A 24,795-nucleotide genomic window follows, 5' to 3' on the forward strand; every position below is an offset into this window, starting at 1 on the left:
TTATTTTATGCGTGCAAAAATGTATCCCAAAATATTTAACATATTCAATTTTCAATGTAATATTTTATAACCATTTCCTCTAAACATTGCTACTTTAATTATTATACTTTACTTAAATTGTATGAAATGGTCAAAACAAGAGCGAAGGGACTACTATTTATTTGTCAATAAAAAGCATGAATATTTATTATATCTTGTAACATACTAGTAGGTTGTAAATAAGATTTAAATAATTTTAATTAAAAAAGTTTATTTCATAAGCATCATCAATATTTAGGAAAAGAAAAAAGTTGATATGTGATCCAAAAATAACTAATCCTACACCAATCACATCGTCTACTAGGGTGAGACTCATTTAAATTGTGACCTGCTTTCTCACCACACCCCTGGAAATTCTATTTTTGCCCTTGGTCAAAAAATTCGGAACGCGTTTTCCGAATTTTTTTAGTTCAAATTTGGAAAAAATTCAGAAAACACATTCCGAAGTTGTTTTTGAAGGCAAAAAAAATTCGGAAAACGCGTTCCGAATTTTTTGACCAAGGGCAAAAATCGAATTTTCAGGGGTGTGGTGAGAAAGTGGGTAGGTGGGATGAGAAATTTTCGAAAAAGACTGTTGCAGTCAAAATTGTGTTGAATTCTATAAAGCATCCACCAATCACAAGCCTTGGCGAATTCTATAACTTGACACCCTTGTAAAAAGAAAATCTTCATATTCTCACATTTTCAATTTTTGTGTTTTGTTAGTTTCATTTTTTTTTTATAAACGGTCACATAGTCCGTCTTTGGTTACTCATAACGCTCGTATTGATGTTCTTTAACGACGATAATTGGAAATATTATGGTAATCAACGAGAGACTTTTTGTGGCCAAATTGAAAACATTGTGACTATCCAAAATGAGTTCTTCCCAAATGGAGGAGATTCCATTGAGGTCTCCATTTTATATTAAATTTGATGTTATTTTTATATTTCACCTATTTTTATATTTTAGGTAGATTTGTTATTTTTATTTAGCTAGGTTTGTTATTTTTATTTTTACTATCTTTTACGTAGATTTGTTATTTTTATTTTTCACTACTATTTAAGCTAAACAATCGTAGCCTTGAAGGCAATATTTTGATTCAATAAAATATAGAGAATTTTCTCAAGTTTGGTGGATTCCAAAATATTCTTTGTGGTGGATTCCGGAAATCTGGTGGGTTCCAGAGCCTTATCTGACAGGTTTGTTGTTTGCGAACCTGCGTCCATTTATAGGATTAGCGCTTGCTATTCCTATGTCCAGATTCTTGGTTAACTTGTGCACCCATAAAAGTTCACTTGTTAACCTGCCAAACGCCCTAGAGTTCGCTGGTTAACCAACTAACCCCTTCCCAAACCAGAATTAGGAAGAAAAAAAAATCATGAACATTTGATTAACAACAATAACATAATAGTACATTGAAATAAAGATAAGAAACAATAACATAAATTTAAAAAAAAAAAAATTAAATTAAACACAAACAACACTATATATGGATCACATAAATTAATTACTTCATCATATTTGGGTTCAACCATGCACGTCGCGATTTTATCAAAACTCTTCGAACGGATCAAGCTTGAACAAATATCTTGTACTGATATCACTAACGTCGCGTCTAACTTGATCGGTCCCTTCGTACTATACTAGGAAAAAATAGAGAACACGGTTCTCACGTCGTCCTCATTTTGAAATTTCATGTTATTGAATATAATACGCCCGTTTGAGCCGACAGACGAAGATACTCAACACTGGCCACCCTTTTTGCATTGTGGAAGTTGAGACGACCATTGAGTTGGTCTAGCTGGTGCTTCATATTAGCTAATGTAACCTCAACGTGATTCCTGAGAGTATAATACCGAGTTTTCATCATTGGAAACATCAGTGAAGATAAAATTTCATTTGATATTCATTTATAATTCTCAAAACTCTTTTGTTAGGGTTATTATTACTATGAGTATTTCTGTCAAAAAAAAAAAAAAACATGAGTAGCTAAACTTCTATAGATCTATTTGAACCATGTAATTGAAGAGGCTCAAATATATTGCAATTTTAGTCTTAATATTAATTTAATTATCTTTGTGTTTAATGCTCTTCATAAGTAGACGTATTTGTGAATTGATCTTAAGTAACGAATGATTATTAACCATAATTTTTAGAACTCGAACTGGGATAATTATTCAATCACATAATTGCTTTTAGACATATCAAACTTTTGATTGTGACCTTTAGAATTAACGTAATTTAATGCTTTCAATAATTCTGTACGCTCCTGATACATTAGAGTGTTGTTATTAACAAATACTATGTTTTGAGGTAGAACACTGATATTAACTATTTTTAGATAATATGTACTATCATATATTGTCTTAAAAAAAATTAATGAAAAACTTTGTTCAACTTAGATGCACATGTATATATTTTGATTCTTAAATTAGATCTTTTATAAATATGTAGCGGTGTCGGTGTCTTATAAATTTTACATTAACAGTGTCAGAGTGTTCATGTCATGTCGCGGTGTTCGTATCGGAGTTCGTGCTTATGTTACACCCTTCCACACACAATATGGTGATCCTAAATTTTGAATCCCTTTGTGAATTAAATTATTTTTAACCGGAGCAAACTAAGAAACCTTCAATGCAACCATCTTGTTCCAATTAACTCTAGATAAAGGGGAGTCTTCTACAACTTCAAAATTTAATATCAACAACACGAGACATTCTTGCATAGGCACAACACATTTAGGCACAAACTTAGGCATACAAATATCAATCAAAAAAATTAAAAGAAAAAAAATGGTCACATCAATTAATATAATTTTAATCATATATTTTTTAAAAAAATTTCACTTATGTGAATGTGCCTAAGAATAATTCATTTAGGCTTGTGCCCATGTTAGCGTTTCTCCAACAACACATAAGCTTCTTTAACTGAATCACATATTAGGTGTTAAATTTTTCAAGTTATCTCATATGTTTTAAATTTTTTTAAATTGGCTCCTATATAAATTATAAAATTTTTACAAATTGAACCCTAAAAGTTGCCACAAATGAAAATTGTTCCCTTTAAATTTTTACAAATTGGTCTTTATTTTTTAACTTTTAAATTTGGGTCAAAATTTATAAAAGTAGTCAAAAAATATTAACAACGACATTTTATATATTACTCTATCAAAACAAATACATTTAAAAGTAAAAGTAATTATTGAATCATTTGAATTATTTAAAATTCTAAATTCTGTAAAATTACTAATCACCTCATATATAAACACACTCTTAATAAAATGAGACGCAGTTTACGTAAAAGTTTGAGGTTTGACCACCCAAAAATACAACAGCATTATTAAAACTTTTGAGGAATTTTATTTTCTATAATATGGTTCTACCAATTAGTGGTTGTTGTATTCAGTTTAATTTACACTAACAATAATTGCTAACAACACTGATCTTTTAACACTTATTCTCTTATTGAGTTGAAATGCATGTGGGTCCAACCATTTTATAAATTAGATTGATCATAATGTACAAACATGGTCTACTGATGGTCACCTACAAAAATTAGATTGATCCTAATGTACCTAGACATAAAATTTTGTAGGATATATTTTCAAAGAAAAAAGTATGATGAGTTAATACTAACATAATCTTAGGTGTATTTTATGAAATAAATTTAAAGCAAATTAAAGGGCTACTTTCCGAATAATTGAATGTTGTGATGCGCTTCATACAAAGATGTGAGACATGTACTTAGGAATGAACCTTGATTGAATGAAGGAAATCACTCATCTTCATGTTGAAAGTTATTCTAAAGTGTTAATAGATATGGTGATTAATAGAGTATGTTAAGCTCAATGGAAGTTCCCTCACTTTGGTGTTTCGCATTAGACATCTTCTTGCTTTGAGTTGGGAAGCCATTTTGTCTTATACTTGGCACGAGCCGCGAGGGATATACAAGCGCAGATTGACTTGCTAATTTTAGTTACTCTCTTGATTCTTTTGAAATTCATATTCTGGAAATTCCTCCTAGAAAGCTTCAAAGTATATATGCTTTTTAACGACATATTTAGAGTTTTTTTTTTCTTTTGAAGCTTGCCCCTTTATTTCAAAAAAAGAAAGAAAGATACAATGTAATATATGCAAATTGAAAGTGATCGGCTATAACAATTTGAACATCTCTTTCAAATTCCATTATTATCCTATACTACTTAACGTGCTAGGATGTGGATGCCAGCCTCAGATTTGAAGTAAGAAAACAAAACCATTATTCATTATGTCATTAAATTTTTCATCTACCAAGCACATGCAATGACTCCACAAATTAAAGTGACAGCTTTCTTTCTAAACTTGATGATCAATCCCTCTATAGCACTTAATTTTTAGGCTTCACTAAGTTAGGCTTATTATAAACTATATATATCCCATAATAATACTACTACTTTTCTATACAATTGCCTAACCGATTAAACCAATTTTAGATTAAATTGGTTAATTTATAACCATGATAAGATCTTGTAGAAAACAATTATAACAATATTATTTTATACTCCATATGATAATCCGGTACCCATAAAATCTTGTCTGAATACACTTTTCAATTGTCAAAACAAGAAGCCCACAAGTGATTGCAACTTTTTCTTTTTTTTCACAAGTGATTGCAACTAGGGAATAAAGTAACGAGAATATTGAATCGCCAAAATAATAATAATTGGAGTTACACGGTAATTTATTTACATGTCCAAAATAGGAACTTGCCTGAAAAATCAAGACATTGAATTTAAGTAGTTAATGAGTTTTACGTACAACAAATCGTTCGAAAAAAATTGAGTTTAATTTTTGGTGGAAATAATTATTGGCTATACTATATTTATCTCACCGTCAAACTCTGAATTATCGGAACCTTTTTCAAAAACCAGAGGATTAATTAAAAAAAAAAACTTACCTAAGATAAATGTTTGATGTACGCTATGTATTGACACTCATTATTTTATTTTATTTTTGGATCATATAAAAAGACTATGGGGGTATCAAATCTTTACCAAAAAAAAAAAAAGACTATGGGGGTGGACGTTAAATAAGTGTATGCAAATTATGGGGGATCATATAAAAAGACTATGGGGGTATCAAATCATGTCAAAAAAAATGTATAAAGACCGTTTTTTAAATTATGGTTACAGATTAGGGATATGTGACAATATCATGAATTTTTATTGTAAAACTATTTAACACAATCAATATACAATGCTTCTGCAAAATTTTAAAATTTTGTCTAAGAGTTTAAAAGGGGAAGTGAGGACTTAATTTAACAAAAGAGGAAAGCAAAAAACCCAAGAAGAATGAACTGTTTATTTATCTATTTTCATAATACAAAAATTTCTTTAATTAGTATGCATGGAAGAATTCATAAAATTGGTCCTCTTTTCAACTTTTTTATTTTATTTTTTATATATGTTCTTATTAAGTGTCTCCAATTCATCTTTGCATCAATGCAACTTTTGTCATAAAAATATAATGAAATTAGATGAACTTTCCAACAACAAAAAATGTGTATTGGAATAAAATTTTGGAGGACTTCAATAAATTCTTCAAACAACCTTATAAAATATATTTTTTAAGTTAAAAATATATATTATAATTATTTTTTGGCATAAACATAATCAACTCATTTCATTTATAATTATAGTTTTCACTTTTAATACAAAATAACATATAACTATATATAAATTTGAGAATTAGCATCCAACAACAATAATATCTTACTAACCAAATGAGAGACACTAATTATTTACTTCTCTCTTCAAATAAAATCTTATCTTAAAGTTATTCTCCACAAAACACTCTAATTAAGGTTCAAAGTTTTCTCTTTTCCCTCTCAACCCCTCCATACAAAGTTATTCCATCCAAGCAGGGACTAAAGTAAATGACCTCCAAGAAATGTGCGTCTCAACCAAATCAGCTTTGAATAATTAATTTGACCAAATTAAACAAAGCTTTGACTGTCTCTCTTGTGAACTTAGCTTTGGTAGAGATATTGTTATATGAAATAGTCGGAGTTTAAACACCAGACATTCCACTTAATTAAAGCGACTTTAGCGCATCGTTCACTAAGCTTTGATTTTTTATAGCTGATGTGAGTTATATGGAACTTGCATTGGAGTAAGCGGTGGGAGTACTAAATAAGTAGAAATATCAGGGTTCGAATTCCGATCTCTGCAGTAATTTGCAACGTCCATGCCAATTGAGATATGCTCATAGAGACCGTTGGGTACTAAAATTTAGTTCACTGCAACTCGATAAGCAACCACCATTGATGGAAAAAACTACTTGAATCAACTATGGATCATTTAAATCGTACGTGCCACTTTGTCTCCACAAAAAGTAATTTAGTTTACTCCTCCCATTAAAAATGCTCTTATTTATCTTAAGGCTGAAATTTTAACTACCGACTAAAACCAAAACAAACGTTATACAATTGATAACAACACTTAACATTGTTAAGTATATATATAAATTATCTATTTGATAACAGACAGTAGAATAATTTTATGAATGATATTACATATTATATGCACATAACATAATTCATATATGTATAATATACAATTTTTTTTTTCTTCTTAAAGTACACGTCAATAATAGAAATTAAATAAACAAGTAAGGAATGCTTTTTCTATTTTTCATTGAAACACCGTCGTGTATAACATATTAAGTACACATGATATGAATGGAAAAGAAACTACACCGACATTGAAGTTAGATAATTGCTGTAACAGTTATGGCTTATTGGTGATTCAAAGTTTGGCCAATGACAGAAAGAAGTTTCGTCGTGATGAGAGGTACCAAAGAACAAATTAAAATTTGCAAAATGTTCTATAGTGTCAGTGTGTGTCAGCTTGATCAAGTTGTACAAACAAAGGTTTACTACAAATTTAACTTTACTCCTTTTGTGTGAAAAATAGGTGCAACGAACACAATGTGAATAATGGTGGAAAAACATGTACATGCATTAAATGCAATGAGCTACTATTGTTAGTAGTTGAAGCCAATTAAAGAGTTTGAGGGGCCAACATAGTATACCACATATATCCTCTTACGGGTTATAAAAGCCTCGTGCTAGCTTATGCATACTACAACAACCAAGAACAAATAGAGTGTGAGTGATTTGATATAGTAAAGATGGTGCTAGGGAGCAAGAAAACAGCTTTATTGTTCTTGCTTTGTGCACATGTTTTTGTAACTAATGTTGTTGCAAGAAATGTAAACAATGAAGATGAGAAAAACCTTGTTCTCGGATTTGGCAAGGGAGGTGGGTTTGGAGTTGGATTTGGTGGAGGTGGAGGAGGAGGAGGAGGAGGCGGTGGAGGCGGTGGTGGTGGGTTTGGTGGAGGAGGAGGATTTGGTGGTGGTGCTGGTGGTGGAGCAGGATTTGGTGGTGGTGCAGGTGGAGGCCATGGAATTGGAGGTGGAGGAGGTTTAGGGGGTGGTGGAGGCGCTGGTGGAGGTGTCGGAGGAGGACATGGGATTGGAGGTGGGATTGGGAAAGGCGGGGGACTTGGCGGCGGTGGTGGATTTGGAAAAGGTGGAGGTGTAGGAGGCGGTGTCGGTGGGGGTTATGGAAAGGGTGGAGGTATTGGAGGTGGTCATGGCGGTGGCATTGGCAAGGGTGGAGGATTAGGAGGTGGTGGTGGCTTTGGAAAAGGTGGCGGTGTTGGAGGAGGTGTGGGTGGTGGCCATGGAGGTGGATTTGGCAAAGGTGGAGGACTTGGTGGTGGAGGAGGCTATGGAAAAGGTGGTGGCGTTGGAGGTGGAATTGGTAAAGGTGGAGGACTTGGTGGTGGTGGAGGCTTTGGAAAAGGTGGTGGCGTTGGAGGTGGAATTGGCAAAGGTGGAGGTGTTGGTGGTGGAGGAGGCTTTGGAAAAGGTGGTGGCGTTGGAGGTGGAATTGGCAAAGGTGGAGGTGTTGGTGGTGGAGGAGGCTTTGGAAAAGGTGGTGGCGTTGGAGGTGGAATTGGCAAAGGTGGAGGACTTGGTGGTGGTGGAGGCTTTGGAAAAGGTGGTGGCGTTGGAGGTGGAATTGGCAAAGGTGGAGGTGTTGGTGGTGGAGGAGGCTTTGGAAAAGGTGGTGGCGTTGGAGGTGGAATTGGTAAAGGTGGAGGACTTGGTGGTGGTGGAGGCTTTGGGAAAGGCGGTGGTATTGGCGGTGGTATTGGTAAAGGTGGAGGTTTAGGTGGTGGTATTGGAGGCGGTTCAGGCGGAGGTGGTGGTTTAGGTGGAGGTGTTGGAGGTGGTTCTGGTACTGGAATTGGTGGTGGAATTGGAAAAGGAGGAGGTTTTGGTGGAGGTATTGGAGGTGGTTCAGGTGGAGGTTTAGGTGGTGGTAATGGAGGTGGTTCTGGTGGTGGCATTGGAGGAGGATTTGGCAAAGGTGGAGGTTTTGGTGGTGGCATTGGAGGAGGTTCTGGCAGTGGTATTGGTGGAGGATTCGGCAAAGGAGGTGGCTTTGGAGGAGGTGTTGGTGGAGGAGCAGGAAGTGGTTTTGGTGGTGGATTTGGCGGTGGTGGTGGTGGCGGCGGTGGCGGAGGAGGCGGAGGCGGTGGAATTGGACAATGGCACCATTGAGAATCATCGTTGTCGTTGATGGTTGGATGCATAAATTTATTATATCATTTTTATTAAACTTGCATTATTTATAAAATAGTCCTATTATATATAATTTGTATGAGTGGAGCCGAAAAAATTACTCTTAAATTATATTGATTATCATGATAATATATGAAATATTCTCTAATAGCTTTAAATGAAAAAATTATATTTTTGCATTTACTTGTAATTTATTCTCAATAATTTTATTTTTTAACAAAATCTCATTCATGTTAATAAGCGCATTCCAGTTTATAACTTATGTTATTCTTCTTGGTTGTTTGTGTAAAGATAATTTGACGGTAATAATGTGGGACGTATCAAGTTGACTAGTGCTCACGTTTTTATAAGATCATTATAACAAATGTGTTTTTTAACAAGTACGGACAAATTGACTATTTTATCTTAAATTAATTTATCTATATAACTATGATTAGGGGGGTGTTCTTATTAAATGTACTTAGTAACCCAATTTTATCCAGACATTTTTAAAATTTCCCAAAATTTATGATAAAATGTTTAATTTTTATTTTTTGTAGCTTTGCTTAAAAAAATCTAAAAGGGACAAAAAAAATATTAGAGTTCATTCTAGCCCAATAGTCTTGAGCCCAACTTTTAATTAATAATTAATATTTCATTTGATTAAAATTTATGTTAATAAAATAACATAAAAATTTGAAAAGAAAAAAAAAAAAAAGCACACTGTTCCTTTTTTCTTCAAAACCAATTTTTTTGCAACCACAATCAAGAATCCAAAACTCAATTTTGTCTCATGGTTACAAGCATTCATCAATGGACTTTATATATTGAGAACAAAAAATCAGATCTTTCATGAATACTTTGTTCTTCTCTATCAATGAATTCAAAGTTTTCAAAAAAGTTTTTCGGTTTGTTAATTACTTGTTTTCATTAATATTTTAGTACACTTCAAGGAGCGATACATCATCAGCAAAAGCTAAGATTATGAATTATGTTTTGAAACATATGAGAGGTAGACATGCATGCATGGTTACGAGAAAACAATATTTCTCAGTGGATGACTTGTTAAGAGAATGAGAAAGGATATGACTTTAATGCTTCTCTGTATCAAACATCTTAGTCTAACTCGTTGTTGGTATTTCTCTACTATATGCTTATATTTGTTGGCCGGGGTAGGTGTAGATAGAAAAAGTGAGCCACCACTTGTCCATTTTTCAGGATGGGGAAGTGAAAACACATAAGAACTCTTGAATTGAAATGAGAAATATATAGATGATCTAACTCCAGTGATTAACTGAATTAGTTCTCGTTATTTTTTGGGAAAGAGTAGAGATTATCGAACAAGGAAAAAGATCCAATTACTTCGAAAGAATTGAACAACCATGTAAAATAGTAGTAGCAACGAATACGATTCTCAATCAACAAGGAAAAATGTAGTATGCGTTTATGTAGCTATCGGTCATAAATCCAACTTGAAATTTTGGCATTATAAACACAAAGAGTAGCTTTTGGTTTTCCATTAAGTTTTTTGTATATTAAAGTTAAACATTCAAAATGAAACTTATTCTTTTTAGTTTTACTCGTATTCTTCCTATATTCTAGGAAAATAAATAGAAGAATCATGGATAGAGAATTGTGCCAATAACCTACCTAATCTTATTGTAGAAATTTTCAAGATCAATGATTGAGACCATGCAAACTAAAAATGCTTTTTCTTGGATAAAGGAAAAGATTACTCAATCCCCCATTTCAAATGCATATCCTATTTTTGCGCTACCTTAAAATTGATTTTCGACGGAATGAAAAAGACATATTTTGTCAACAAAAAAAAAACATATATGGTAGAATCATAACTATAGAATACGACCCTAATCTAAATGCACACATTTGTCTCATACACTATGTCTATGGTGATGGTGAGAAAAGATATTCCCTCTAGTCTTGTATATAAGCAAAACTAAAAAAATACGCCCTTTAAGAAAGTGGATAAAGTGCATTGAATCATGAGAAAAAACTACCACATTTTCACTTTTATCCTTATCTTTTGTTGAAAACCGTGAAAACAGTGTAATCATTAAGGATAAACATGGAATATTGATAATAAACATAATAAATGTGATAGATTTTTGCTTATATTTGAGACTTTCAATTTTTTGTTTTATTGTTTATATTCAAGACCGGAGGGAGTATATTACACCCAATCGGGTTATAATTAATTGGAGATATTATTGTTTATGGTACAAAAGTTCCTATAAAAATGAAAAATAAATTGTTTTATAGTTGGCATAGTGAGTCATCTACATAATGAGCTGGTTTAGATCAATCCTAAGCCTAGTAATTATCTTAAAACATGTTAAGATCAATCTTTCGAAAAATCTATGAAGATCAAATTAGCACTACAAGAAACCTGTCATGTGCCCACGACCATTTTCAAAGTGCAGAATAGTTTTACCTATGGACATCCTAATAACTATCACTAAAATCAGAGTTTTACTTTTTTATTTATTTACTAGTATAACTTACCCGTGCAATTGCACGGGTTAATATTCAATAAAAAATATAAATTATTAAAATTTTAATATTTTGTGATTTTTTAATTATCTATAATTTTTTTTATTTAATGTAATTTATTTAGATATGAAAAATAATACAAATTTTACATATTTTAAAGGGAAGGGTGTATATTAATCTTCCACTCCCCGTTCCCAACTCACATATTATTTTTTCTCTCATTGACATCTGCATCAGTTTCTGTAAGGATCTCATCAACATATTAAAAAAATTGAATAAATAAATTTATTCTTCGTCTTTAAATATGCTCTTTAGACCCAATAGAAAAAACATATAGGCCATAGAGATGAGAAATGATAAAAAACTAAATAAGAGAAAAGAATATGTAAAAAAAATAATTCACAAATTGGTTGAAAAACAATCCTATATGAGGGTGATGAGAAAAAAGAGATGAAAGAAAGCTGAGAGCAAAAATATTTTTAGTCAATTTTGGCAATGTTTCTAAAATTTTGTTTTATCATCAAATCATATTCCTTGAGTGTAGCTATCTTATATACCAAAGTTTGACATAATATTTTTGGTGCAATAATTAATTCGTAATTAACACACAATTAATATAAAGACTTCTATAGAAAGCTAGAAATTAATATACAAACTTCTTGAGAAAGTCAAATCTCATAAAATATGAAAATTTCAATAAATTAATGATAGTATTGCAAGACCAAAAATAAATTAATGTATTTAAATAAAAATAAACAAATTGATGAAGAGAAAGTTTCATTTTTGTTTAGTACCAAATTGTAAAAAACAAAGTAAACTAATTCAAAGTCCAATGAATTTTTTTTAATTAACCTAATTTTAATACCTAAAACTATGCATCATTAAACATAATTATTTGGATTTTATTTTAATATTTTTAACTATACAAATAACTAATTCAAAGTCCACTGATTGTGAAAAAAAAACTATACAAATAACTAATATGAATTCAAAAACTAAAATAATACGTAAGAAAACTGCATAGTGAGGTACATATAAAATTTCATATATAAATAATGATGAACATAACACTATTGAAAAAATACATCATTTGATCACTCTGTTGATTCATTCATTAAGAGAATACATCATTGATATTTCAAGTTGCATCCAACTCATAATTATTGATAAAGCAAGATAAGAAAAAAAGAGACTCCAAGTTTGATCTCAATTCAATCCATTTTGTCAGAATGTGATGCATTTCTTATTGTCTTTCAATGATTTCTGTGTCACAAATAATAAATTGGATTAATAAATATAAATAAAAATATAAAGACCAAAAGAAAATAATCTAAATAGTAAAAAAAAAACAATATAAGAAAAATCGAACAAAGAAAAAATAATAAAGAAATTTTTAAAAAGTGACAATTGACAAAAAAAATTGTGAGTATTGAGAGAGATGAAATCTATAACAATATATAAAGGGGATAGAGGAGTTTGGGTTGACTTTTTCTTTGGTCTATTTTGCCCTTCACTACATATGAGTAATTTTGTCTTTAATGTGAAATTAAATTCATTAAAGTCAAATATATTGATTCCATTTTCAATTTAAAAAACGTATTAGTAAATATATTTGTAAATAAGGCATATTCCATTCCATTATATTATAAATTGATGCACATGAATATAACTCAAATATTCCATTTTTTTTTAAGATAATAAAATATGAAGAATTGACTTGTTAAAAAAAATGAAGAATTATCTTTTAAAATAAACCTGTCATGTGCCCACGACCATTTTCAAAGTGCAGAATAGTTTTACCTATGGACATCCTAATAACTATCACTAAAATCAGAGTTTTACTTTTTTATTTATTTATTTCATTTTAATTTAATTTAGTATTAATTTATCCATATCAATTTTACATTTTCACTTCTTCGCGTTTATCTCTCAAATCTACAATTTCACCTCATAGATCCACATGCAATTTCACACTCAGATTTATATTCACCGTTCTCTCTCACAGATTCACACTCATATTCATCTCACTCGTTCATCCCACTCGTTATGTTTTTTTTTAACAGCAAAATATATTATTATTAATAATAACCGGTCTCCGTACAAGGCGAATAGAGATCGGGATAAACGGAACTACAAAATCAGAGGTGCCGTATATAAGCGGAACACCAATGAAGAAAATCAAAACTGGCACTGCCTAATAGACGTCAACTTCTAATTCCATACTTAGAAAGACACTCATCAGCCTTCGGACTACCAAAGAAGACACCAACTCGACCCATAGATACGCCACTAAACTCTAACTCCCAATCTCGAAGTAAAAGTGATCGGCCCATCAAAATCCAAAAACATCTCCCACTCGTTATGTTCATGTCCGCTCTCACAATTTCACACTCGAATCGCTGCTCAATCGTTTATGAATCCCTAAAATAGTTCAAATCTTCCAAATCATTCCTCAATTGTTTGGAACTGCTCAATATAGGTCTTGTAAAAATTCTATAAAAATGGACGACTTTATTAATATATTACTAAAAACTAGGGGTGTATATGGGTTGGGCAAATCTGGTCGACCCGGTCAAACCCACCCAATCCAACCCAAAAAAGTGGGTTGGGTCGGGCAAGTGGGTGGATATGGATTTCAAAAATGAAAAACCCGTTAAAAAATCGGGTTTCGGGTAAAACCGGACCCAACCCAAAAAACCCACTAACCCACTAGTGCTATGTTTCTTGAAATTTTTTTATGAAAATACTAAAGATTTTTTCATTTGATTATTAAATATTTTTATATTGAAAATGAGTTATACTATTTTTTACGAAAATAAAAAAGATTGAATAATTTTTATAAACAAATATGATAACTTTTCGCATTAATTTTTTAAAATTTTAAAAAATTGAATAATTTTCATAAACAAATATAGTGATTCATGGTTTAGTCATTTGATATTAAAAAAAGCAAAAAAATCATTTGGATAACACGCTATCCAGCCTGTAAATTAGTAGATTTACACAAAAAAATGGGTGATTATTTTTTATAGTGAAAAAAAGTTACCCTATTTTTCAAGAAGATACATTGATTGAATTATTTTTTATGAGAAAATATGATGATTCAATATTTAGATATTTAATAAAAAAAATAGAAAAATAATTTGGGTAACCCACAACCCAACCCAATCCAACCCGGAAATTAGTGGATTTACCCAACTCGGCCCAATGTTATAACGGGTGGTTATTTTACTAAACCCAACCCGGAGTACCATATGTGATTTGGGTTTTAGTTTTGGCCAAACCCAACCCAATCCGGCCCACGTACACCCCTACTAAAAACTATGCGTTTTCAGGAAGTGCTTCTATTTTATGCTTCTAGTAACACAAAGTCTGATCCAAGTGTACCATGCTATCAAGTCAATCATACTTTTTTACTTTTACTTGCTTCTTTTTCTTCTCATTTCTTATATATTATTACTCCTTTTTTTTTTTTTGACAGATTATATATTATTACTCCTATTATTTTAAAATATGTGTCGTTTAAATTTTTTATGCAGGTTAAAAAATATAATGATGTTGTTAAATTACATACATTTTTTGTTAAATTAATCTTATTTACTATTTGTGTAATATTTTAGAAGTGGTGTATAGTCAATTATTTAAAGACACAATTGAAAGTAAAATTTTATGATTTTAATATTTATATATTTATGCCATCAAAAATAGAATTATTTTGGTCAGGTAACTTAATGATTAGAATTACATCCTTAAGGTGAAAAATGGAGTGGTCGGGGACCTCGGTTCCTTCTTCGAATTTAGTCCAACAAACAATGTGAACATTATCGAGAGATATTGTTGCTTCCTATTATAATTTGATCCAACTTGAAAAATTATTCTCTACATTTACGAACGAAGGATACCCAATAATTATATTTTAAAAAATAATTAAATACTCCAGTTTGCACCCCTAAACCCGGCCAGGGTCCTGAATCCGTCATTGCACCAAATGCAACTTTTTTACAAAGCTTTGAATAGTTAATAGACTTAATGGTTCGTTTGGATTAGCTTATGTTTGAGTTTATGCAAAACAACTTATGCAAATAAATAAGTTTTTATGCATTATTAGAAGTTTGTCAAGGTTGTTTATGAAAAATAGTTTATAAAAATACAGTTTTTGATAGCGTGAACTTATAAATTAATATAAAACTTTATTTATTTGCATAAACTGATTTGCATAAGCTCAAAAATAAGCTAATACAAACGGACCCTAAATATGTTTTTAGTCCCTACATTTTGGCAGACTTTTAAAAAAGTCCCTATCTTTTTTTTATTATATTTTTGTCGTTTCTAACATTGGTCCCTATTGTGAAATTTTGATTGCCTGGACAAGAAAATTCCACATAGATGCCACAAAGTCTCATTTAATGTTTACTCTTTGCGCGTCAACATCATTAAATGAGTCTGCGTGACATCTATGTGGCACTTTCCGTATTTCACAATAGGTACCAATAAAAACGGCAAAAATGTTATGACTAAAAATCTAATATAAAAAATGTAGGAACTTTTTTAAAGTTCGCCAAAATATAGAGATTAAAAATATATTTAACCTTATTTAATATACAATCGATAACAATACTTAACATTAAATAATATATATATATATATATATATATATATATATATATATATATATATATATATATATATATATATATATATATATATATATATATATATATATATCACGCGTACACCAATTTGATGAATGATGATGACATATATTTTGATAACTCATAGTTTATAACTCAGTATTTGCCTAAAAAAAAAAAACTCATATAGTTTATGTATAATACAAATATATATATTTTTCTTCAGTATATAGTTAAATTAATAGAAATTAAAGAGACAAAGTACGGGATGCTTTTTCTGTTTTCCATTGAAACACAAACACCGCAATATTATAACAAACTAAGTACACATGATATGAATGGAAAAGAAACTGCACCGACATTGAAGTTAGATAATTGCTATAACAATTAATTATGGCTTATTGGTGATTCAAAGTTTGGCCAATGACAAAGAAATTTCGTCGTGATAATTGCTATAGTGTCAGTTTGTGTCAGGTAAGGTTGATCAAGTTATACACACAAAGGTTTAATTTACTACAAATTTAAGCATACTCTTTATGTGTGAAAAATAGGTGCAACAAACACAGCGTGAATAATTCTCGGAAAAACAGTACATGCATAATGAGCTACTATTGTTAGTAGTTGAAAGCCTCATACTCATAGTATACCACATATATCCTTTTCCGGGTTATAAAAGCCTCATGCTAGCATGTATACTACACACCAACCAAAAACAAATAGAGAGTGTGAGTGATTTGATATAGTAAAGATGTTGCTAGGGGTTAAGAAAGCATCTTTCTTGTTCTTGCTTTGTGCACATGTATTTGTGGCCAATGTCGTTGCAAGAAATATAAACAATGAAGATGAGAAAAACCTTGTTCTCGAATTTGGCAAGGGAGGTGGGTTTGGTGGAGGAGGAGGAGCTGGTGGTGGCGGCGGATTTGGTGGAGGAGGAGGATTTGGGGGTGGTGTTGGTGGAGGTGTCGGAGGAGGACATGAGATTGGAGGTGGGATTGGGAAAGGCGGGGGACTTGGCAGTGGTGGTGGATTTGGAAAAGGTGGTGGCATAGGAGGAGGTGTTGGTGGGGGTTATGGAAAGGGTGGAGGTCTTGGAGGTGGCTTTGGCAAGGGTGGAGGGTTAGGAGGTGGTGGTGGCTTTGGAAAAGGTGGTGGTGTTGGAGGTGGAATTGGCAAAGGTGGAGGTTTTGGTGTTGGAGGAGGCTTTGGAAAAGGTGGTGGTGTTGGAGGTGGAATTGGCAAAGGTGGAGGTCTTGGTGGTGGAGGTGGCTTTGGAAAAGGTGGTGGCATTGGAGGGGGAATTGGCAAAGGTGGAGGTTTTGGTGTTGGAGGAGGCTTCGGAAAAGGTGGTGGTGTTGGAGGGGGAATTGGCAAAGGTGGAGGTCTTGGTGGTGGAGGTGGCTTTGGAAAAGGTGGTGGCATTGGAGGGGGAATTGGCAAAGGTGGGGGTTTTGGTGTTGGAGGAGGCTTTGGGAAAGGCGGCGGTATTGGAGGTGGAATTGGCAAAGGTGGAGGACTTGGTGGTGGTGGAGGCTTTGGAAAAGGTGGTGGCATTGGAGGTGGAATCGGCAAAGGTGGAGGTCTTGGTGTTGGAGGAGGCTTTGGGAAAGGAGGTGGTATTGGCGGTGGAATCGGCAAAGGTGCAGGTTTAGGCGGTGGTATTGGTAAAGGTGGAGGTTTTGGCGGTGGTATTGGAGGAGGATTTGGCAAAGGTGGTGGTATTGGAGGAGGTTCTGGCAGTGGTATTGGTGGATTCGGCAAAGGAGGTGGCTTTGGAGGAGGTGTTGGTGGAGGAGTCGGAAGTGGTTTTGGTGGTGGACTTGGCGGCGGTGGCGGAGGAGGTGGTGGAATTGGACAGTTGCACCATTGACCATCATCGTTGTCGTTGATGGTTGGATCCATGAACTTATAGTCTAATATATCATTTTTAATAAACTTGCATTATTCATAAATAGTCCTATATATATAAAAAAAATTGTATGAGTGGAGTGAAAATATTACTCTTTTAAATAATTATGTTGATTATCATATTAATGTATGAAATTTTCGGATTTGGATCCTCTCGATCTCTATTTGTCTCAATCTCTCTCAAATTCATATTTTAAAATTCATAAATTATGGTGTATTTTAAATAAAGCATATTTGAGGATCAAACTAACAAGTAAAAGATACATTTGAGAATTAAAATGACTAAGTTTAAAGATCAAAATAATTCTTCTTATATTAACATATTATAAATATAATAATATAATTATAAATAAATTAGTTTGTTATATTTCTATTTTCGATCCCCGTATAATAAGTTTCTGGATCCTTTTGTGTCCATCATTGAGTTCTAGTGAGAGAATTGATTTTATCTAAAAATTCATCTTTGTTGAGGGAGACGAGTTGCTTTGTTGATAGATGTTAATTTTTTCCAATTTTTTTTCAATCTCTTGATAATTAAGAATTTGTAACGGGAATTATAAATATTAGGTAATTAGTATTTTAAATAATAGTTTAATATTCACCGTTTTTAAAGTCGATCTTTCGATAATTAAGAATTTGTTGATACCACGTGCAAGAGATTTCCCTGCCCAGACTATCTAGCCTAGGACTTCTTTGCTCAAGTACCTACGTATAAGAGACTTCACCCATAGACGACCAAAATCTTAGAAACGGCCCTTGCTTTCTTCATAGCTGTTGCAATCTGGGTAATAATCGCTCCAAGTTTTGATAAGGAGAATAAATGTTCTTACATTCTTGGTGAAAATGACAACTACTATCTATGTTGTACTTTCTTTCTTCCTCTTGTCAACTCTGATGTGAACCTCTGAGAGGCCTGCTCTTTCAGAGACAGACTTACTTAGAGTTTGATGTTCACAACCACAGAAGCTTTTCGATTTCTGAAGCTTAGCATCCTCTGAACGTCTTCAGAGTTTGCTACTCAAGGTTGGCTTTCAGCTTCTTCTTTTTCACACGTTCAAGTGGATAATGATTAGGTCTTTCGGTCCTGCACACTTGAACAAATATTAATAACACCAATTGTTATTTTATACTTTGTTATCATCAAAATCATTAGAGAGATTAACAAATCCTATTTTATTCTTACAAACTTAACTTTCATGTCCTGAAAATTTTTACCAAACAGAATACGCGCTAAAATATGTTGAACTTTAAGAGGAACTGTGTCTTTCTTATAAAACTGAACAGTACTCGTTTTAGACTGTCCAAAATACTCTCAAAATGAGTATCCTTCCTGGTGAAAGACCAAAAAAAACTTTTGTAAAAGATAAGCAATAATTTATCTTCCCATCATAATATTTATTTATTAGTTAGGCATAGGCTTACTTTAATATATTTGACTTTGAGGGTGAAATTGTAATTTAATTTGAGTATTAACGGTGCTGGTGCTAAGTGCTACTACTAATTTTTCAACAGAGTATTATTTAATTAAATAAAAATAAAAGGACAAATAGTACTGAACAAGTCATGTTCAAGTGTTCTACACTTTTGGCTGAATATTCAAAACATTCAGACTACACATTTCAGGAGTTAGATATTTCTAATTAAATGCACTGTCACATAACTGTTGGAATCACAAATTGCGTTGAAAATTTGTAACTTAACAACCAATCAAACTCATGAAAAACATTGAAGAAAATTACCAAATCAGACAAAATAAAAAGGTTGTGTTTTTAACTTAATCATTTTCAGCTTTGGATTCTTTGCTTAACAAAGACAAAAATCATTGTTACACTTTCTTTGTGGGTGAATTTAATAGGATATTTGCACGCTTATTTCATTTTGTCTTGTGGGCTCAGTTTATATACTTTTGTGATATTGAAAAGTTACCTTTTTTTATCTCACCTCTTCTATGAGTTGTTATGAATTTATGATGAAATCATTGTTCTTCTTTCTATGATGCTATTAAAAGGGTTTTCTAACATTCAATTCTAGGTTTGTGTACCATTCTCTTTCCTTTTTACAGCAGCCACCATTGAATTCAGTATCTATAACATAGGTGTAGTTTTATATAGTTTCTTAAGAAAATACAAATTTGTGTTTCTTTTTTTTGTTGATCATAAATTTTGTTATGTAATTGATGAATTTTTGCTAAATCCTTTATGGGGTTTAGCTGATAGTAATTTTGTTATGTACTTCTAAACAAGCATATGCACAAAAGTGATGTAGGACTTTAGTAAATGTTTTGGACCGGCGGTGAATTTGATGAAATTAAAGTGATAGTGTAATTTTGTAAAAGTTTATAAGTATAGTTTTTGTTGAAATTACAGTGGCATATTATGATTCTGCCAAATTCACCGTCAATCAAATATGCACTTAGAAGTGTATGTTTTCTTAAGGTTGTTTTCATGTATGTGTTAGGTAGATGATGTAAGATATAGTGTATGTTTGGTATCACGATGGGTGTTGCTTCTGTAAAATCACGATGAATCACCGTGATTGTGACATACTCACTGTGATATCAAACATAGGCATAGTAAGATTATGTAAGATGAAGTGCTTGTTTTGATGTTTTATATTGATGATGTTTCAGGAAGTAGTATGAGAGCTAAGAGTTTGATAATTAAGAGGAAGCTTAGTATTAGAAGGAAATTGAAGAAGATGATAAAGTGTGTGTGTTCAAGGGATAAGTTAAGTGTCGATGAAATGAATTATTCATCAGAATCTCTTGCAACTAGGGACTATTCAGCAACAGCAAGTGGTTATTCATCTCATCCTGGTGAAAATGGAACAAAGGTTGATAATAGTAACATTGAAGAAGCAGAGTCATCTCTTCGTGAAAGTGGTTATTTGAACTATGAGGTTAGATCAACAAGTTTGTTTCATCTTTTATTAGATGTTTTGCATGCTGTTAAACTCCTAGGTACTTGGAAGTTGTTTGAATAAACAACTTAATTCAGCGTTTATAACTATTTCATATATAAGTTGTTTTCATAAGTTATCTTGGATAACTTTACGAAATAAGCTGAAAACAACTTATGAACCTGTCTTTAAGTTGTTTCCATAAACTCTGGCAAACAGTTTCACAAATACTTATATTAGTAGATTATAAACTCAAATAAGTCAAATCAATCAAACAAGATTTAATATGGTTGTGACAAAGTACAAGTAAAAAATTGCACTCACAATGACAAATTAAGCAGAATAAGAAAAATGTATTTTCCTACCATCAATCATGTGTTAGTGATACTAAATTATGTAGTACTGACACTTCAAATTGAAGGTATGTTCAGTGTCTGACACATATCAGTGTCTGACGCCGACACAATACTAACATATGTGGTTGCATTTAAATATCAATTTTCTCAAGTTATTATCGTTTCTGGCGTCCGTGTTATTGTCGTTGATTTGTAGATACTAAACTTGATTTGTTGGCAAGGTTTCATGCATATAAATGTCCATAAAAAAAGGACCTTATCCCAATATTTGATTTTTATAAATACTTAAAGCATCTTCATTATAAGATGATAAAACTAAATGAACTTTCCCTCTCATAGGAAGCTAGAGCCTTGTTAGGAAGACTTGAGTATCAGAAAGGCCACATTGAAGCTGCACTTCTAGTATTTGAAGGAATAGACATTGCTTCTGTCATTCCCAAGATGAAAATGTCTATATCTAAAAGATGTGAATCCAATAATAAACACCGTCCGCAAAGTGATTCAGCGCCTTCTATGTCAATACATGCTGTTAGTTTACTTCTTGAAGCTGTTTTCCTCAAAGCTAAATCATTGCAGACTCTCGGAAGGTTTCAAGGTGCTTTTTCATCTTGTTCTCAGTTCTTATTTAACTATATATTCATCAACCATCTTAATTATTTTGCACTTTATGTAGTCTGTAGTATTGACACTTTAGATCACAGACATGTCTGGTGCCCGACACGACACTGGCACATGTGTTACCTGTGTCAATGTGTTACTACCAGTGCTATGTCTGATGTCGGTGTTTGTGTTAGTGCGACGTGTCAATATCAGTGTCATGTCTGGTGTCCGTGTCAATGCTTCATAAGCCGTAGTTTCTGCATACATGGTTGACACATATTGTTTGTGACTTGACTAATAGTTTATTAATCTGCAGAAGCTGCTCAATCATGCAAAACTATTTTAGACACTATTGAATCTGCACTACCAGAAGGCTGGCCTGAAAACTTTGTTTCGGATTGTAAATTACAAGAGACGGTAACAAATGCTGTTGAACTGCTTCCAGAATTATGGAAACTTGCAGGCTCACCTCAAGATGTTATCTTATCTTTTAGAAAAGCATTAATTTATCATTGGAATCTTGACAATGAAGCAACTGCAAGAATACAAAAGGAATTTGCGTTGTTTCTTTTGTACAGTGGTTACGAAGCGGACTCTCCTTCACTTCGGTCGCAATTGGACGGTTCGTTTGTGCCAAGAAACAACATAGAAGAAGCTATTCTTCTACTTCTGATTCTGCTGAGAAAATCAAAAGATTCTTCAATAATTCATCACCTTTCTTTTGCTCTAAGTGTTTGTGGTGAATTCGTGACGCTAGCTCAAGAGGTTGAGGAATTACTTCCAGAAACAATGGAGAGAAGAGAAAGATATTATACTCTAGCACTTTGTTACTGCGGCGAAGGTCAGCATATAGTTGCATTGGATCTTTTGAGGAACTTTATGAATAATAGAGAGAACTCAGTATACTCAGATTGCATAGAGGAATTACTTTTAGCTTCGAAAATTTGTGCAGACAATAAGGTTTGTGTCGAAGACGGAATCGAATTTTCAAGCAAGGCTATTTCTCAGATGAATGGAAAATGCAATCAAATTGAAGCTATTGCGAATTGTTTACTAGGTGTTCTACTGTCTGCAAAATCAAAATCAGCTTCTTCTGAATCAGAAAAAGCTTTGATGCAGTCTCAAGCATTCAGTGCTCTAAAAGCTTCTGAGAGAATGATGATGGAAAATGATCCTTATATTGTTCTTAATCTTTGTCTGGAATATGCTGAACATAGGAATTTGAGAATTGCTTATAATCATGCAAAGAAATTGGTTAAGCTGGAAGGTGGGTCTAGTATTAGTGGATATATACTACTAGCACGGATTTTATCGGCTCAAAAAAAGTTTGTTGATGCCGAGATTGTTATTGATGCTGCTTTAGATCAATGCGGAAAATGGGATCAAGGAGAATTGTTGAGAACTAAAGCTAAGATTCAGATTGCACAGGGAAGATTGAAAAATGCTATTGAGACATACACTTTTTTTCTTGCTGTTCTTCAAGTCCAAAACAAAAGTCTAGGCACTGCAAACAAGATTATGAAGGTAAGATACATTCCTTCATTCTTGAATAACACAGTACTGATGAAAAAGGAAACTTAGAGAAGCTTCATTTTAAATCTATGCATGTATAACGATGTTACTTCTCTGCTTTTCTTTTGTATAGTGTAAGAGAAATCGCGACAGAAGACTTGAAATGGAAGTGTGGCATGATCTAGCCAATGTGTACACAGCTTTATCACATTGGCGCGATGCTGAAGTTTGTCTTGCTAAGTCTCAAGCTATTGATTCATATTCTGCTTCTAGATGGCACTCCACAGGTATATATTGCTTATATTTGGTTCAACTTTGGATGTGTAATAACTTATTTTAAAGGTGTAAGAATTGATTTTGACATGTTTCGATGTTTTCAAGTAAAATTGGTTTTGACTCAAACTGATTTGTGGAGCTTTTGCCTCTACAATTGATTTTTAAGCCTTGAATTTATTGTTCAACTAACTTTTAGATGAATGTATCCAAACATAAGTCAGTTTACATTCAACTCACTTTTAATCAGTATCAATTCATTCAAAAAAAATTTCTCGCCACAGAATCAAACTATCACTTAGATTAAGAGATGTTATTGTATTTCATACTGATCAAAGCAAGAGCAAACATGCATTACTATACGATGCCCTTTATAAAGAAAACTTTTCCTTCTTTAAACACTCTGTGATAATTCAAATTGATACCAAAAGCATGTTAATACTTAATACCAACTAGGGTTATGTCTAGCGGAAAGACTTAGTCTCCCACAATGTGGCGGACCGAGGTACAATCTTAAGTAGAAGAGGTGGTCGATCATATTTAGTCCCCGAAAGTACCTTGAGCAGTATTACCTCATGTGGAGGAAACAAGTGAAAATTAACATGTTCAAATACAATATTCCTCGTATCGCAAAGTTCACTCTAATTAAGTTAGGTTTATGCAGGTTTACTTTATGAAGCAAGAGGTCTTCATCAAGAAGCATTGAAATCATTTAGAAAAGCATTAGATATTGAGCCAAACCATGTGGAAAGTTTGATATCAACAGCCTGTGTTCTGAGAAAACTTGGTGGTCAATCATCATCTTCAATTGTTAGAAACCTTCTGACAGAAGCATTAAGGCTTGACAGAACAAACTCATCTGCATGGTACAATCTTGGACTTCTCTACAAAGCTGATTTGGGGTCATCAGCATTGGAAGCTGCTGAGTGCTTTGAAGCAGCTGTTTTTCTTGAAGAATCTTCTCCCATTGAACCCTTTAGATAACACTTTCTTTTCATTTTACTTTAGGTGATTGTAAAGTTGGTTTTTTGTTTTTCTTACTAAGCTAAAGTTGGTTTATTGAATAGTAAAAGGAGAAACAACTCTGGTAAATATTTCTTATTAGTTTATGTAAGTAATCATTATATTCCCTTTGGGTTGATTGAAATATAGGTTCAAGCTTATGTTTTTGTGCAACATTTTTACCTAGTTGACTCCCTCAAGAACTAGCTAAGATAAAATGTGTTAAGCATGATAACAAAATCAATTGGATTGAGTTAATATAATTGGTCATCGTTACAAAATGCAACGTTTATAATCGCCCAATATAAACCAAGAGCAAAATAATGAACACATTGTATGTTCCAAAATAGACGAGGAAAGATTATTTTAATAGAAATGAGTAGGCATGAAACGAGGGATTTATGAGAGCGAGGGAGAGACTAGGATAGGTGAATCGTGAGTAGGGCAGGTGAATCATGTGAAACACAAACTTTC

The 24,795-nt window shown here is 32.6% G+C and overlaps 3 protein-coding genes across 11 annotated transcripts; all 3 read left to right on the top strand.

Annotated features, from left to right (window-relative positions):
- The first annotated feature begins 7,107 nt into the window (after positions 1 to 7,107).
- LOC123902403 (glycine-rich cell wall structural protein) lies at positions 7,108 to 8,833 on the top strand. The gene has a single exon (XM_045952114.1). The coding sequence runs from the start codon at positions 7,191 to 7,193 to the stop codon at positions 8,631 to 8,633; it is 1,443 nt and encodes a 480-aa protein (XP_045808070.1). The 5' UTR covers positions 7,108 to 7,190; the 3' UTR covers positions 8,634 to 8,833.
- Positions 8,834 to 16,253: 7,420 nt separating this feature from the next.
- On the top strand, positions 16,254 to 17,838 carry LOC123902404 (glycine-rich cell wall structural protein-like). Of its 2 annotated transcripts, XM_045952117.1 has the most exons (2): positions 16,254 to 16,956; positions 17,038 to 17,838. In XM_045952117.1, exons 1-2 carry the CDS (start codon positions 16,524 to 16,526, stop codon positions 17,640 to 17,642), a joined length of 1,038 nt encoding a protein of 345 aa, XP_045808073.1. In that variant the 5' UTR covers positions 16,254 to 16,523; the 3' UTR covers positions 17,643 to 17,838. The 2 variants fall into 2 exon arrangements, with proteins under 2 accessions (XP_045808073.1, XP_045808072.1); XM_045952116.1 differs by having other exon boundaries at positions 16,260 to 17,838.
- Positions 17,839 to 19,272: 1,434 nt separating this feature from the next.
- Positions 19,273 to 24,497, top strand: LOC123902405 (protein NPGR2-like). Of its 8 annotated transcripts, none has more exons than XM_045952125.1 (7): positions 19,527 to 19,775; positions 20,310 to 20,578; positions 21,274 to 21,529; positions 21,851 to 22,801; positions 22,898 to 23,058; positions 23,180 to 23,333; positions 23,984 to 24,497. In XM_045952125.1, the coding sequence occupies exons 2-7, from the start codon at positions 20,318 to 20,320 to the stop codon at positions 24,301 to 24,303; spliced, it is 2,103 nt and encodes a 700-aa protein (XP_045808081.1). In that variant the 5' UTR covers positions 19,527 to 19,775; positions 20,310 to 20,317; the 3' UTR covers positions 24,304 to 24,497. The 8 variants fall into 8 exon arrangements, with proteins under 8 accessions (XP_045808078.1, XP_045808076.1, XP_045808077.1 ...); XM_045952124.1 differs by having other exon boundaries at positions 19,527 to 19,711; XM_045952123.1 differs by lacking the exon at positions 19,527 to 19,775 and adding an exon at positions 19,824 to 20,231 and having other exon boundaries at positions 20,268 to 20,578.
- Positions 24,498 to 24,795: the final 298 nt, after the last annotated feature.

Source organism: Trifolium pratense, linkage group LG1, assembly GCF_020283565.1.
Source record: "Trifolium pratense cultivar HEN17-A07 linkage group LG1, ARS_RC_1.1, whole genome shotgun sequence".
NCBI lineage: Eukaryota > Viridiplantae > Streptophyta > Magnoliopsida > Fabales > Fabaceae > Trifolium > Trifolium pratense.